We start from the raw sequence: 14,513 nt of genomic DNA, 5'->3' as shown, positions 1-14,513 counted from the left end.
TTTGTAATATACTCTACAGTAGTGAAGCACTGAAACTGAGTGGTAATTAGCAACCAATGTTAACTGAGCACTTATTATGTACCAGACACACTGTTATGAGCGTCTGTATTGATGGTTGGCATGATCATTCTTTCTGATGAGGACATCGGCTTCAGCTGGTTCAAAGTCACGCAGCTGGCAAGTGGCAGGGCTGAGATGCAAACCTGACCTGCTGGATTTGAAGTCCTGTGCACTTAACGATTCTGCTATAATGAAGGGCCCTTCTCCTGCCCAAATTCCCTGGGCTATCGTGAATTGCTCTGAGCTATTGCTTCCTCAGAGACAGGAATTTTTAAATGAAGAAAGGCACCCAGCTAGAGCCTGGCATGCAGGCCAAGGTGAGGCCGCTGGGGATGATTCATCAATGGAAACTTTTACTATGGCCACCGTCTGGCCATGTGGGCTCTATCCAGGTCAGGAAATCTCCACATCTCGTATTTGTGGTGTTCTGGGGGCAGGGCTGTGAAGGGCCAGGGCCTCCTGGGGAATCCCTACATGCCTCTCTGGAGAGCCACCCATAAAACCCTCGCTATCTTTGTCAGAGCCTCATTACTTTTCATGCTGTGGTTTATGTCTTCTGGATGGGAGCCCCAGCAGCCATCTACCATGCCGCCACCAAAGAAGGGAAGCTGCAACAAAGCCACGAAACTCAATAAAGACTGCATTAGTATTGCTAACAAGGACGATGACGGTAATAGTAACAAATACTGTTATTTTTTGAGCCTGCTGGGCCCAAGGGATACAAGAACCAATTGGATACATTCCTAGCAAGCAAGGTATGTGTTTGAGTCTCTGAACATATAAACAGATCATTTCGATAAGCTGCAGCAAGTGCTGTGTAGCTATAGGAGCCATGGGAGTGCAGATGAGAGAAACAAGACCTAGCCTAGGCAGTCAGGGAGGTCTTTCTGGAGGAGGTGATACTGCGGATCCATTGTTATTTCTTTCATAGACTTGTTTCTCCTCCCCCATCTTCAATAGACCCCAGGCTCCCTGACAGTGCAGATTGTGTCTGTTTACATATTGCTGCATTTTTGCCATATTTTCAGGACCTAACACCATTGTTCCCAAACTATACACCACGATGCCCCCCGGGTGCCACCATGAACTCATAGGGGTGCTGTGAGATTTTTAAAAAATGTTGAGGAGACACAGTGACATCTTCCAGCCTCATGTGAATTCCTAGCTTGAGAAAGTTCATCAGATTGAGTTTTAACATCAGATTGAGCTACATTCTTTTTTTTTTTTTTTGGGGTGCATATAGATTGCAGTTTATTTACTTTTTTTTAACATCTTTATTGGAGTATAACTGCTTCACAATGGAGCGACATTCTTTTTGATGATGCCCCATCTTTGCAAAGCTATGTTTTCTGTGGTTGCTGTGCTAAAAAGCAAGAACTGTGACAAAATCAGTGTGGAACAGGAGATGCAGGTGGCAGAGTCCAGTCTGATGCTAAGAGTCTGAGAAGTTTGGCAGAGCCCAGCAGGCACACACACTCCCGCAGCAGTAGTTGGATTATTACTGTAATTGTAAATAAGTGTTACTTAAGAACGAAATAAAAATTTTATAATCTTTTCTCTCAATTTATGTGCATTACTTTCTCAAGCAGCTCCTAAGTTGTCAGGATATAGCTGCTTATTAAGTGGTTTGGACCTAACTGCTTAATAAATGTAATTGTTAGATATTCTGGCCTAGGAAATCTACGAAACAATCCTGACACTCCAAAGATACTGTGAGTTGAGAAAGTTTGGGAACCTCTGTCCTAGCATGCACCTGCAGATAAGAGGACTTGTTAAATGACCGAATTACATCCAACAAACCTGCATGGTAGGAAGTAGTAATCCATTTTCACAGATGGGGGCCCTAGGTCCAGAGAGGGCAAGCTACTGGTCCAAGGTCACCCAGCAGAGCTGGAGGTGGGTCTGACAGCAAATTTCAGACTCTTCCCTCTACCTACGCCTGACCTGTCTATTCTTGAAGTGGCCTGGCGTAAATGGACCAGGAGTGAAAAGACATGGCTTTGAGCCCCAGCTGGACCAAACGAGGCGTTGGCAAGTGACTGTGAACAGAGGCTGCAGATGTCCAGAGCTTATACGATTTGCTTGTTGGTGGAAAGTCTTGGTCAACAGTAGAGCCCCAGAGCTCCACCCGGCAACCAGGGCTGCAGAGTACGAGGTAGAAAGAAGACACTTTGGGGGTTAGGCAGGCTTTAGCTGGAATCCTGGGTTTTCCCCTTCCTTGCTGTGTGACCTCAGAAAAGCTGCTCACCCTCTCTGGGCCTTCTCTGCCTGCTTTTAAGTGGACACGCAAACCATTCATGCAGTTTTGTGAGGGTTAAATGTGTGAATGTTGGGGAAGGGCTGGGCACAGCCAAGGTGCTCATCAAATCAGGGCTGTTTCCTTGGTTCAGCAGAAGAAACATTTTAAAGCTGTTTTATTGGACTTCCGTGGTGGCACAGTGGTTAAGAATCCGCCTGCCAATGCAGGGGACACAGGTTCGAGCCCTGGTCCAGGAAGATCCCACATGCCGCGGAGCAACTAAGCCCGTGTGCCACAACTACTGAGCCTGCGCTCTAGAGCCCACTAGCCACAACTACTGAGACCGTGTGTCACATTTACTGAAGCCCACTTGGCCAGAGCCCGTGCTCCGCAACAAGAGAAGCCACCACAATGAGAAGCCCACGCACCGCAACGAAGAGTAGTCCCTGCTCCCCGCAACTAGAGAAAGCCCGTGTGCAGCAACGAAGACCGAACGCAGCCAAAGATAAATACATAAATAAATTAAAAAAAAAATAAAGCTGTTTTATGTCCAATAACCTTGTTAAAAATACTCTCGGAACCCAGATACAACCGCCCCCTCAGTCTGGGCACCTTGTTGCTAGAATCTGACTATCCTCCTGCCTCGTGTGTCATCTCCCGTCGGCCTCACCTGCCTGGAACAATGCTGGAACCCCATGCTGGGTTCTCCTGGCATCTGGGAGGAGGATGGCGTGTCTCCTGACACCCAGCTTGACTCGTGAACTCATTAGCATGGGTGTCAGGGACACCTTCTCACCAGAGCTCTGCAGATCTTAGGGAAAGGCGGCGGCCCCGGAGGGAGCAGGGCTGCTTCTCGGAAACCCAGCAGCTGCTGCAGCCCAGAGGGTCTTTGGAGGCTGTGCCTCATTAGTGAGGTGCCTTTTCTTTCTTTTAAAAAAATATTTCCACCTTTCAGTATTTTAAAGGGGAAATGGGAGCTGTATTTGCTTCCTGGGCTGCTGTAACAAACTGCCACAAACAGGGGTCGTAGGACAACAGTCATTCCTTGTCTCATAGCTCTGGAGGCTAGAAGCCTGAAATCAAGGAGGCAGCAGGGCCCCGCTCCCTCTCAAACCTCCGGAAGGAAGATGCTTCCCTGCCTCTCCCTGGCTTCTGGTGGTCTCTGGCAATTCTTGGCATCCTTGACTTGCAGGTACAACGCTCCCATCACTGTCTCTGTCATCACGCGATGCTCTCCCTGTGTCTGTGTCTCCATGTGAGTCCAAATTTCCCTCTTCTTGTAAGGACACCAGTCACTGGATTAACGCCCACCGTAATCTGGTATGACCTCATCCTAACTTGATTATATCTGCAAAGACCCTATTTCCCCAAACCTCATCGTTACAGGTACTGGGGGTTAGGACTTCGACATTGTTTTTGGGGGGGACACAATTAAACCCCAAACAGGAACCAACCAGTCAGTGTCAGAACTTGGCTCAAAGGTGTGGGGACTGGGAAGGGATGTGGTGGTGGCTAAGGGGTGAGGACCATAGACTACAATTCCACTGGGACAGCCCTGTGTGAGTTTGCGCCCTGCCACCCATGGTGAAATGATGGCGGCACCAGGCTGGTGGAAGGGATGCTGGCCTTGGCGATCAGAGCCCTAAACCTGAATCCTAGCTCTGCCTACAAAGAAGTTTTGTGACCTTAGTCATACTTCCCTTTGAGAATCAATTTCCTTTACATACCCCCCTCCACACACGCATTTATATATGTGTGTGTGCACATATATACATTCACGAAAATACATATATATATAATCTAGTTAGCAATGTATTTTACACATAACTACTGTTATCTGTATTTTCCTCTGAGCTTTAGTTTCCTTAATGTATATGTGCAGGTATATACACACATACTGTACACATATATACATATATGTTCACAAATACATACGCTTAGCAAAATGTCTTACACAGTCGATAGATAACAACTATTTTTATTATCTGTAAAATGAGGGCAGCTGTCTTTTATCTCAAGGTTATCCTCAATTGCATTTTATCTCCCAGATTCCCTTCAGCTCTGAAATTCCAGGACTCAGACTAAATTCTAGGACTCAGACTAAATTCTAGGACTAAGGCAGATGGGAACACAGGGTTGTGTGGTCCAAGATTCCCTGTTACTTGCGCAAACAGAATAATAAAGTCTCTCCTTTTCTGTGCAGAGCTTTTTATTGTGATGAATTCCCACTTGTCTGTATTTGCTTTCATTGCCTGTGCCTTTGGTGTCATATCCGTGAAACCATTGCCAAGACCAATGTCAGGGAGCTTTTCCCCTATGTTTTCTTCTAGAATTTTTACAGTTTCAGGTCTTACATTTAAGTCTTTAACCATTTTGAGTTGATTTTTGTGTATGGTGTCAGATAAGGGTCCAATTTCAAAGAAAACAATCAGTGAGAGAAATCTTCAATGTACTGAATGAGAGAACATACTTGCAAACCATGTATCTGATAAGGGGTTAATTTCCAAAATACGTAAGCAACTCCTACAACTCAATAGCCGACAAACAAATAACCCAATTAAAAAATGGGCAAAGGACTTGAATAGACATTTCTCCAAAGAAGATATACAAATGGCCAACATGTACACGAAAGATGCTCAACGTCATGGTCATCAGGTCATCAAATGCTAATCAAAACTACAATAAGATATCACCTCACACATGGTAGGATGGCTATTATCAAAGAAACAAAAGATAGCAAGAGTTGGTGAGGGCATGAAGAAGAGGGAACCCTTGGTGGGAATGCAAAATGGTGCAGCCGCTATGGAAAACAGTGTGAAGGTTCCTCAAACAATTAAAGATAGAACAAGCATTATGATCCAGCAATCCCTCTTCTGGGTATTTACCCAAAATAACTGAAATCAGGATCTTGAAGAGATTTTAGCACTGCTGTGTTCATTGCAGCACTATTTCCACTAGCCAAGATGTGGAAACAAACATCACTGATGGATGAATGGATACAGTAAACGTGGTATATACATACAATGGAATATCATTCAGCTTTGAAAAAGAAGGAAATTCTGCCATATGTGACAACATGGATGGACCTTGAGGACATTATGCTGAGTGAAATAAGCCAGTCACAAAAGGACAAATACTGTCTGGTTCTACTTATAGGATGCATCTAAGATAGTCAAATTCAGGGACTTCCCTGGTGGTCCAGTGGGTAAGACTCCACGCTCCCAATGCAGGGGCCTGGGTTCGATCCCTGGTCAGGGAACTAGATCCCACATGCATGCCGCAACTAAGAGTCCGCATGCCTCAACTAAGAATCCACATGCCGCAACTAAGAGTCCGCATGCCGCAACTAAGAGTTCGCGTGCCACAACTAAGAAGTCTGCATGCCGCAACTAAGAGCCCACATGAAACAACTAAGAAGTCTGTATGCCGCAACTAAGAGCCCACATGAAACAACTAAGAGCCTGCATGCTGCAACAAAGATCCTGTGTGCCACAACTAAGACCCAGTGCAGCCTAAATAAATAAATAAATATTTTTTTTAAAATGGAAATTTATTTTAAAAAATAGTCAAATTCTTACCATATGATCCAGCAATGCCACTCCTGGGCATATATCTGGGCAAAACTATAATCCAAAAAGATATATGCGCCCTTATGTTCATAGCAGCACTATTCACAACAACCAAGACATGGAAACAACCTAAATGTCCATCGACAGATAAATGGATAAAGAAGATGTGGTACATATATACAATGGAATACTACTCAGCCATAAAACAGAATGAAATAATGCCATTTGGGGCAACATAGATGCAACTAGAGATTATCGTGCAAAGTGAAGTAAGTCAGAAAGAGAAAGACAAATACCATATGGTATCATGTATACGTGGAATCTAAAATATGACACAAATGAACCTATCTGTGAAACAGAAACAGACTCATGGACATAGAGAACAGACTGGTGGTTGCCAAGGGGGTGGGGGGAGGGATGGGGTGGGAGGCTGGGGTCAGCAGATGTAGGCTTTTATATATGGAGTGGATAAGCAGCAAGGTCCTACTGGATGGCACAGAGAACCATGTTTAATAGCCTATGATAAACAATAATGGAAAAGAGTATAAAAAAAAGACTGTATATATATGTATAACTGAATCACTTTGCTGTATAGCAGTAATTAACTCAACATTGGAAATCAACTATGCTTCAATAAAAAAATCTTTTAAAAAAAGGTCAAATTCATAGAACCAGAGAGCGAAATGGTGGCTGCCTGGGGCTGGAGGAAGGGGAAACGGGGAAATTGCTTATCAACAGGCATAAAGTTCCCATTATGCAAGGTAAGTAAGTTCTAAAGATCTGCTGTACAACACCATGCCTTTGAGTTAATGATACTCTATTATACACTTAAGCATTTGCTAAAAGGGGCCATTTCATGTTGTGTTCTTACCACACCTTCCCCCTTTTTGAGAAGAGAAAATGGGAACCCAGAAACATAAATCTTCCTCTAATAAAGGAATCAGATGTCAATTAAGGAAAATTTATGAAGTAGATGATGTGCACTTAAATTTTTCATTTATTTGGGTCTGTGCGATAAATCCCTTTCGTGGGCTGAGAAAGCTGAATTTATGGACTAGCACAGGGGACCCTGGCCTTGGCTGCCTCATGGATAGAAAGAGAGGAAGGTCTCCCCAGAGTCTGAATTTGACCATGCTCTGTTCTTTATCAGAAGCAACGAACATCTCTGTTATTAATTAATTACGTGAATGTGAATTAATGCATGTGACTGCTCAGAATGGTGCCTGGCATACAATAAGTGCTCAATAAGTACAGGCATACCTTGCTTTATTGCACGTTGCTTTACTGCGCTTCACAGATACTGTGGTTTTTTTTTTTTTTTTTACGAATTGAAGGTTTGTGGCAACCCTGCGTGGTCAGGTGAGGGTTAGCATTTTTTTTAGCAATAAAGTCTTTTAAAATTAAGGTACATACATTTTTTTGTTTTAAGATGTAATGCTATAGCACACTTAATAGATTACAGTATAGGCTAAACGTAACTTTTATATGCACTGGGAAACCCAAAATTTTGCTTTATTGCAATATTTTCTTTTATTGTGGTGGTCTGGAACTGAACCCACAGTATCTCTGAGGTCTGCCTGTATCTGTTTATCCAATGGAAAAGGACAAGGATTTTCTTGCTTTCCAATTGTCTTCCAAACAGTGAATGCTTTTGTCCATCTAAATGGCAGGGCTGCTTGTTTGTGGCCATGAAAAAACTCCACAAAGCCTGTTTTGATACTTGTGAGAAGTGACAAAACACAGCTACTTCAGGAGACAGCCACGTCCTTAAGTTACACTCTGTTCATCACATAAGATGTAGTTTACAATAAACATAAACATACAATAAACATCTATTTTTTTGTTGTTGTTTAAAGTCTGATTCCCCAGCACTATCGAGACCTCAGTGCAGCTCTGGGAGCTTGGGCTGGCTGTGCCCTTAATGGATCTCTTCAAAACACACTCATAAAATAGCAGTGCAGCTGACATCTCTAAACCCCAGGAATTGCGTGAGGCTTTGCTCCTTCTGCAGAGCCTCACGCTTTTCTTAAGCAATGGGTCCGATCCCTGTCAGCACATGAGAAACCTTGGGGAGCTTTTGAAACTCACGATACACCTCAGACCAATTGCATCCGAATCTCCAGGGCGTTTTAAAACATCCTAGATGATTCCCATGCGCCATGGAGGCTGAGACCCGCCCCCAGACCCCTGCTCTCCACCTCCTCTGCCTGGTGAGAATATGCAGTTACTCTTCCATTCTCAGAGTGACCTTGGAAGCCTTTTTCTGAGTTTTTATGGTAGAGAAACCCCCAAAGTGTTTTTTTAACCAAACGTTTGCTTTGACGGCTCCATAGAGGAGGTCAAAGAGAGTCTAAATCACTCTATTTACTGCCCTGCGGACTGCTCAATTTTAATCGCTTAGAGTCAGGCAGGCCTGGGTTTGCCTCTGGCCTCCTTCTTAACTAACTAGCTGTGTGACCTGGGGCAATGATTTCACCTCTTTGAACCTTATCCTCTTCAGAAGATGGAGACAGTACTGCCACGCTCACGAAGCTACCCAAGGAAGAAGGAGGGAAATCTGGTAAAGGACTCAGCACAGCGCCTGATGAACTTACCGTAAGTGTTAGAGTAGCCATGCCCTCAGTCCCTGTTAGCTGCTGTTGGGGGACAGTGATAACAAACGCTCCCAAGAGTGGGGACCGCCTCCTAGCAGCCCAGCCCTCCACCGGGAATAGGAAGAAGCCAACCCCCAGATGCACCCCGGAGGCTCAAGCCGATAAGGAGGACTCACACACACAGTGCGGCAGGCGAGAGGTCCAGATGGGCGTGCCGGTTTCACGGCTGTAGCAGGTCAGGAGGGAGCTCCCTTCCAGCACGAAGCCCGTGTTGCAGGTGTACTGGATGGTGGTGCCCACCAGCAGCACGGGGTCCGAAATCAAGCGGGTCGAGTGGTCTACTTCCCCGGGATCGGTGCAGTACATAACTACACGAGATGAAATCAAACCAGGCGGGTGTTAGGGCCTGATGACCACTGGTTTGCTGAGAACTACAGAATGATCTAGAGCGTTTCCTCACTTAGTTCTTTCCCTGTTTGAAAGACACTGCATGTGGCTGGAGAACAGGCCAGGACAAAAGAGACTTGAATTTAATTTCACTTTTAGGAACTTGCCCGAAGAAATGTTTGCATCAGGGCCCAAAGACCCATAAACAAGGCTGCACATTGCACATAATAATATTATATTTGTAATAGTTAAATAGCAATCCTTTAACAGAAGAGGAGTTAAATATCATGCAACAACCATTCCATGAAATCCTGACCGATCACTAATGAGAACAAAGTGCTCTTTCTCACTGCTTCCTTTGTAGTATTTAACTACAGGAAAATAAGCATCCATTCCATTCATTCATTCATTCACTCATTCATTTATTTGGCCTCACCGTGTCGCTTGTGGGATCTTAGTTCCCCGACCAGGGATCAAACCCGGGCCCAGGGCAGTGAAAGCGCGGAGTCCTAACCACCGGACTGCCAGGGAAGTCCTAAGTGTCCATTACTTTTAAGTTAAAAAGTCAATATAGATAAAAGGAAAAGAATAAACCAATTAAAAAGGAATGAAGTATGGAAAAGAGAGAAACTGAGTTTTAAATTGACAACTGTAATGTAAACTTTGCACTGTGACTCATGATACACTATGGTTAATATTTATGCAGAAAGGAAATATCTTAAGACTAAATAAAACCTATTTCTCATTGTGCTGCAAAAATAAAAATAAAAAGGAATGAAGTAGATCACGTGTGTGATATGAAAAGATATGAAAAGATGTCTATTTCTGAGTTGAAGAAAAAAGCTGTTGCAAGGCAGTTTCTAGAAATTGATGCCTATTATGGTAAAATATAGCTGCAGCTATTTCTATATGTGTATCCATATATATCTCAACATACACAATACACACACACATACATATTTACGTATGTGTGTAACAGACACATACATACATATGCAATTGGAATAAAACAGAATAAACTTTTGAGAGTGGCCTCATTGCTAGAGAGCAGATCATAAGGGATTTTTCACTTTCTACCTCATTATTTTACTACCACTTGATTACCATATTTGTTACTGGCACAATTTTAAGATATAGTTATATATTTACATCTTTTAATGTCAAGAGTGGAGCTTAACCAATGAAAGGTGGTTATAACATTCAGGGACTTCTAGGTGGGACCTCATTGTTCTAGGAGGTTCTTCTGCTCTCATTTCACTAGAAGAGAAACACTTTGGTGGGTCTGTGTCTTGAACGCAGAGTGAGCGTGGCACCCAGCCTGGGAACATAAACATGCAGGCACACAACAGGCCCAATACACATTTATTTGCTCTACTTTGGGCCCTTTCTTGGCAAAAATTGAGGCATGGGAGGGGACCCCCCCCCATAGAGAGCTAGTTATGTCCCCTCCAAGCCCTTAAAAATGTTTAAAAAATAATAATGATGATGTAGATCGCATTGGTGGGTTCGTGATGGATCTCTCTTAATTGCACATCTCACTGTCCATTTTTATTTTCTATCACAATCCACACACATACACACACCCCACATTCTGTTGCAGAACAAATCGATGTGTTTGTGTAGCTGGTTTTATGAATCTTTAGGAGTTCTTTCATGTTTCCCACCATTATAATTTTCCTTGATGTTGGAATGTTTATGACGGGCATTGTATGTAGTCCCCCCCATGCTTTCCTTCCCTGACAGCCTCTTTCTCTGCTGCACTTAATATTTCTTCTTGGGCAATTGGTGATTTAAGTCATGCTGAACAGATATACCAAAGTATCACCAAGGATCCAAGGATTCCCAGGAAGAAGGTTGCAGACTAGAGCTTTATGTAGGAGGTGGGAAGCAAATGGATGAGGGGAGAGGCCAAATTTAGCTCCCCCCGCCCCCCCCATACTAAGACATCAGGGTAGAAACCATTAGAGGCACTTCCTGTCACTACCCCTCTTCAAGATGCTAAACTCAGCTATCACTAGACACACCTGGCCTGCACTCAGGGGAGCAGGCAGAAGGAACCAGGAGACTGGGCTGGATGCTGTCTGGATAAAGTCAGCTACCTACCAGTGTCTACTTCAATGTAAATGCAAGAGAAAGACCACTGAAGGTTTAGAAACAAGGAGAAGTTTTCTTGTTTCTCTAGATACCTTCACTAAGGCATTGTCAGAAAATTCAAGCTACTTCTTTTAAAAAATTATCATCGATCAAACTATTTCCATTTTGGAAATGTTGAGAAAATAAAACGTGCCTTAAAAAAAAAAAAGTTGGCTACCTATCATAGGGGTTTTGAACTGGGGCTCCAAGGGTCAACTTAGATTTGTTTTGCTTGGCTGCTGCAGGTATTTTAATGACTTGAATTTGAATGATGTTTTTACACAGGCTATATATATTCCTGTTGACCGCAGTCCACACCATTCCCTAATGTCTCATACCCAGCCTGCTTTACTTATTTCCATTATCTGCCAGGCTTTTGAAACCACCTGAGTCTGAGATCCCTGTCCTTGGGCTACAAAATGACATTGGTGAACGGCACCGGTGTGTTGGTGGAGTAGAAGAGAGGCCAGATTCTACCCTGAATAGCTCCTCTGCATCCATGCAAAAAATACTCCATGGGAGGGATTTTCCATCCAATGACCTAGAGGAAAACAACAAGACTACTCTTACTTTTCTCACAAAATGGGGGATCGCTGCTCCAGCTGAGGTCCCACTGGCAGGTGAGGGTGTCGCTCCCCACGATGTCATAGCCGGGGTCACACTGGTAGGTGATTCTGGCTCCCCTCACGAGCTCCGTATGAGAAGTGGTTTTCCAACCATTCTGGATCTCGGGCAAATCTGAGCAGGAGTCGTTCCTTGACACCTCTTTAAAATAAAAACATCATCCTTAGGTGGGGAGGTGGCCTTGTTGTTGGGGGTTCCTTTTATGAATGTCAGAGGGAAGAGCAAATAGAAGAAAAAGCCCCCAAAAGTAAGCAACACAACTTCTGAAATCCCTTAGCCTGCAAGAACTCTTCTCTAGGGGGATTTTACAATGATTTCTTCCCATTTTGGATGTGGAACCTCCAGCCAAGCCATCAGAGGACTGCAGCCCCAGCTGATATCTTGACTATAACCTCATGACAGGCCCCAAATCAGGACCACCCAGTATTAACTCCTGAATTCCTGACTCACAGAAACTGTGAGATAGTAAATGTTTACTGCTAATTTTGGGGGGTCATCTGTTACACAGCAATAGGTTGCTACTAGACTCAGCCTTGTCCTAAGAATGTCCATAAATCTATGGGTTTGATGGATTAGTCACATACATTTTTGTAATGCAGACTAAGATAAACACATAACTATTAAGATAGAAATAATTATTGGTTGCATTCTTCAAATCCCGTTGCCTACCATCTCTGAACATTAACCACACTCCAGAAGATGCTACACACAGCTTATCGTCACAGAATCTTCCTCTGGAATAATTGTTTTCCTCCTGCAAACCTTTGTTACTAAGGTAGCAATCCAAAGCTCACTATTATCACTCTCGCTTCCAAGTGCCCACTGCAAAGATTTTGAGAAGAGAGCTAATTATGCCATGTAATTAATTTGCAGCTCTTATGTGCTTCTGGGGAAAGCAAAGCACCTCTACTGTCTGCAGGAAAGTCATTCTGAGAAACAAGCAATGGCTTTTCCTGGGATTTCATCATGATTTTATTTGGGGGAAGGAGATCTCCTGGGTGTCCGCAAGAGGAAGGGGAGCGGGAAATGGCTTCTAGAACTGCTTGGTGGGGAACAGGAGCCTCTATTTTTAGGCCTTTGAAAAATCAGCCAAGCCCTGGATTTGGGACACAGCTGCAAATGTTCAAACTCTGGATGAAAGAGGAGAAATGGGGGCAAATACTGGATATGTGGTCTGCCTTGTGCCAAATGCTTTGGGACTGAGAAAGGTTTGCTTGTCTGACTTTTCAAGATGAGCCGGCATGGCTACACATTTCCATGGGCCCTCCCATCTCCTCCGTAGCATTCATCACATTTGTCATTCTCAGCGGCTGCCACGATGCAGCAGAGCCTTGATTCAAACCTTGGCCCCACCGTCTACTAACTGGGTGGTTTCGGCTAAGTCACTTAACCTTCTGTTCTTCAGTTCCCAGACTCTACCCCCAGAGATTCAGGAATCTGCATGTTCACCAAACACCCTAGGCAGAGCTTCTGAAATTATCTGTTCCTCTGAACCTTTGTTAACTTTGCTTAGAATGAGAAAACTGGCCCAGGAGTCAGAGAACTTCCCTTCTGATCCTCTTTATTTTAGAAGCTGTGTGACTCCAGTCACGTCAATAAACGTCTCTGGGCCTCACTGTCCTCAATCAGAGAATGGAGACAAGAATCATGACCCTGTCTATCCCTAGAGGCAAGATGAAAACTAATTAATGTGCAGGACACGAGAATAACACTAAGACAAGTTATATGGATTCATTGATTTGTTTGACTAAGATGTTGTGAGTGCCTACTATGTGCCAGGCACCAGGAATATAGAGATCTGAAGTCATGGTTCCATGCTCACAGTCAAGATCAGCACCATGGTCCAACTTTTGGGCAGAAGAAATACCTAAATGTACTGAATACATACCACCACTTCCCAGTCTTATGCTCGTGGCAGACATCACTAATCAACCATAGCAATCTCTTTCTTTGAATCAAGCTGAAACCTCCCAATCCTTCTCAACACAACATTCCAGGGAGCCACTGTCATTTGATTGGAGTTGACCTACAATATGGAACTTATTTATTATCCTGGGATTAGAGGAATAAACATACAAGTGACCAATATCTCTTTGAAAAACACTGCTTACTTATCTCTGCTTTTTAATTCCTTTCCCTCCCATGCACTTGACCACAGACAATAGCAAAACATAAGAAGCAGTGAGAAGAATGGGTCTTTGCTTCTGTCTGTGCAAAGGAGAATTATGGGAAGTCAGAACCATGTAGGCCCAGTGTTCCTATGGAAGGTTCTGACAGCAGCCAGAGCAGAAAAGCCTCGGCCACTTTCCAGAGCTGGGGTCAGGCCTTGAGATCAGTGTAGGAGCTTCAGTATTCTCTAGATGAGGGGCTTCCCTGGTGGCGCAGTGGTTAAGAATCCACCTGCCAATGCAGGGGACACGGGTTTGAGCCCGGGTCCAGGAAGATCCCATGTGCCGCGGAGCAATTAAGCCCGTGCGCCACAGCTACTGAGCCTGCGCTCTAGAGCCCACAAGCCACAACTACTGAAGCCCGTGTGCCTAGAGCCCATGCTCCAGCACAGGAGAAGCCACCACAATAAGAAGCCCACGCACCGCAACAAAGAGTAGCCCCCACTTGCCGCAACTAGAGAAAGCCTGTACGCAGCAACGAAGACCCAACGCAGCCAAAAAAGAAAAAACGAATTCTCTAGATGACAACAGAAACCCCCAACCCTTCCATCTGATCCCTCTACTGGATGGGAGTTGCATCTGTGTCTGGTTAAATCTAGACCCAGGGTAGCAAATACCTCTCCCATGCCCATGACAGACATCACTAATCAATCACGGCATTCTTTTCCACCGACTTCAGGCATGGCCTCCTCTGAAAACAACATGGTTTTCAACCCAGGTAGTCACGGGCAATTGACTG

At 44.2% G+C, this 14,513-nt stretch overlaps 1 protein-coding gene across 4 annotated transcripts in view; it reads right to left on the bottom strand.

Moving 5' to 3' along the window:
- The window catches only part of SEZ6L (seizure related 6 homolog like), a 201,680-nt gene that overhangs the window by 20,974 nt on the left and 166,193 nt on the right, over positions 1 to 14,513 (bottom strand). For 3 of the 4 annotated variants that reach the window (XM_082416272.1, XM_082416273.1, XM_082416274.1), the window contains exons 11-12: positions 11,553 to 11,747; positions 8,639 to 8,830 (exon numbers count right to left, since the gene is read on the bottom strand). The exons of the other annotated variant lie outside the window; for it this stretch is intronic. In XM_082416272.1, the coding sequence (XP_082272398.1) occupies positions 8,639 to 8,830; positions 11,553 to 11,747 (387 nt within the window). The remainder of the gene's footprint in view (positions 1 to 8,638; positions 8,831 to 11,552; positions 11,748 to 14,513) is intronic. 4 annotated transcript variants of the gene reach the window in all.

The sequence above is a fragment of the Balaenoptera physalus genome, assembly GCF_965194825.1.
Source record: "Balaenoptera physalus genome assembly, chromosome: 12".
Classification (NCBI taxonomy): Eukaryota; Metazoa; Chordata; class Mammalia; order Artiodactyla; family Balaenopteridae; genus Balaenoptera; species Balaenoptera physalus.
This window is presented reverse-complemented; position numbering and strand designations above follow the sequence as displayed.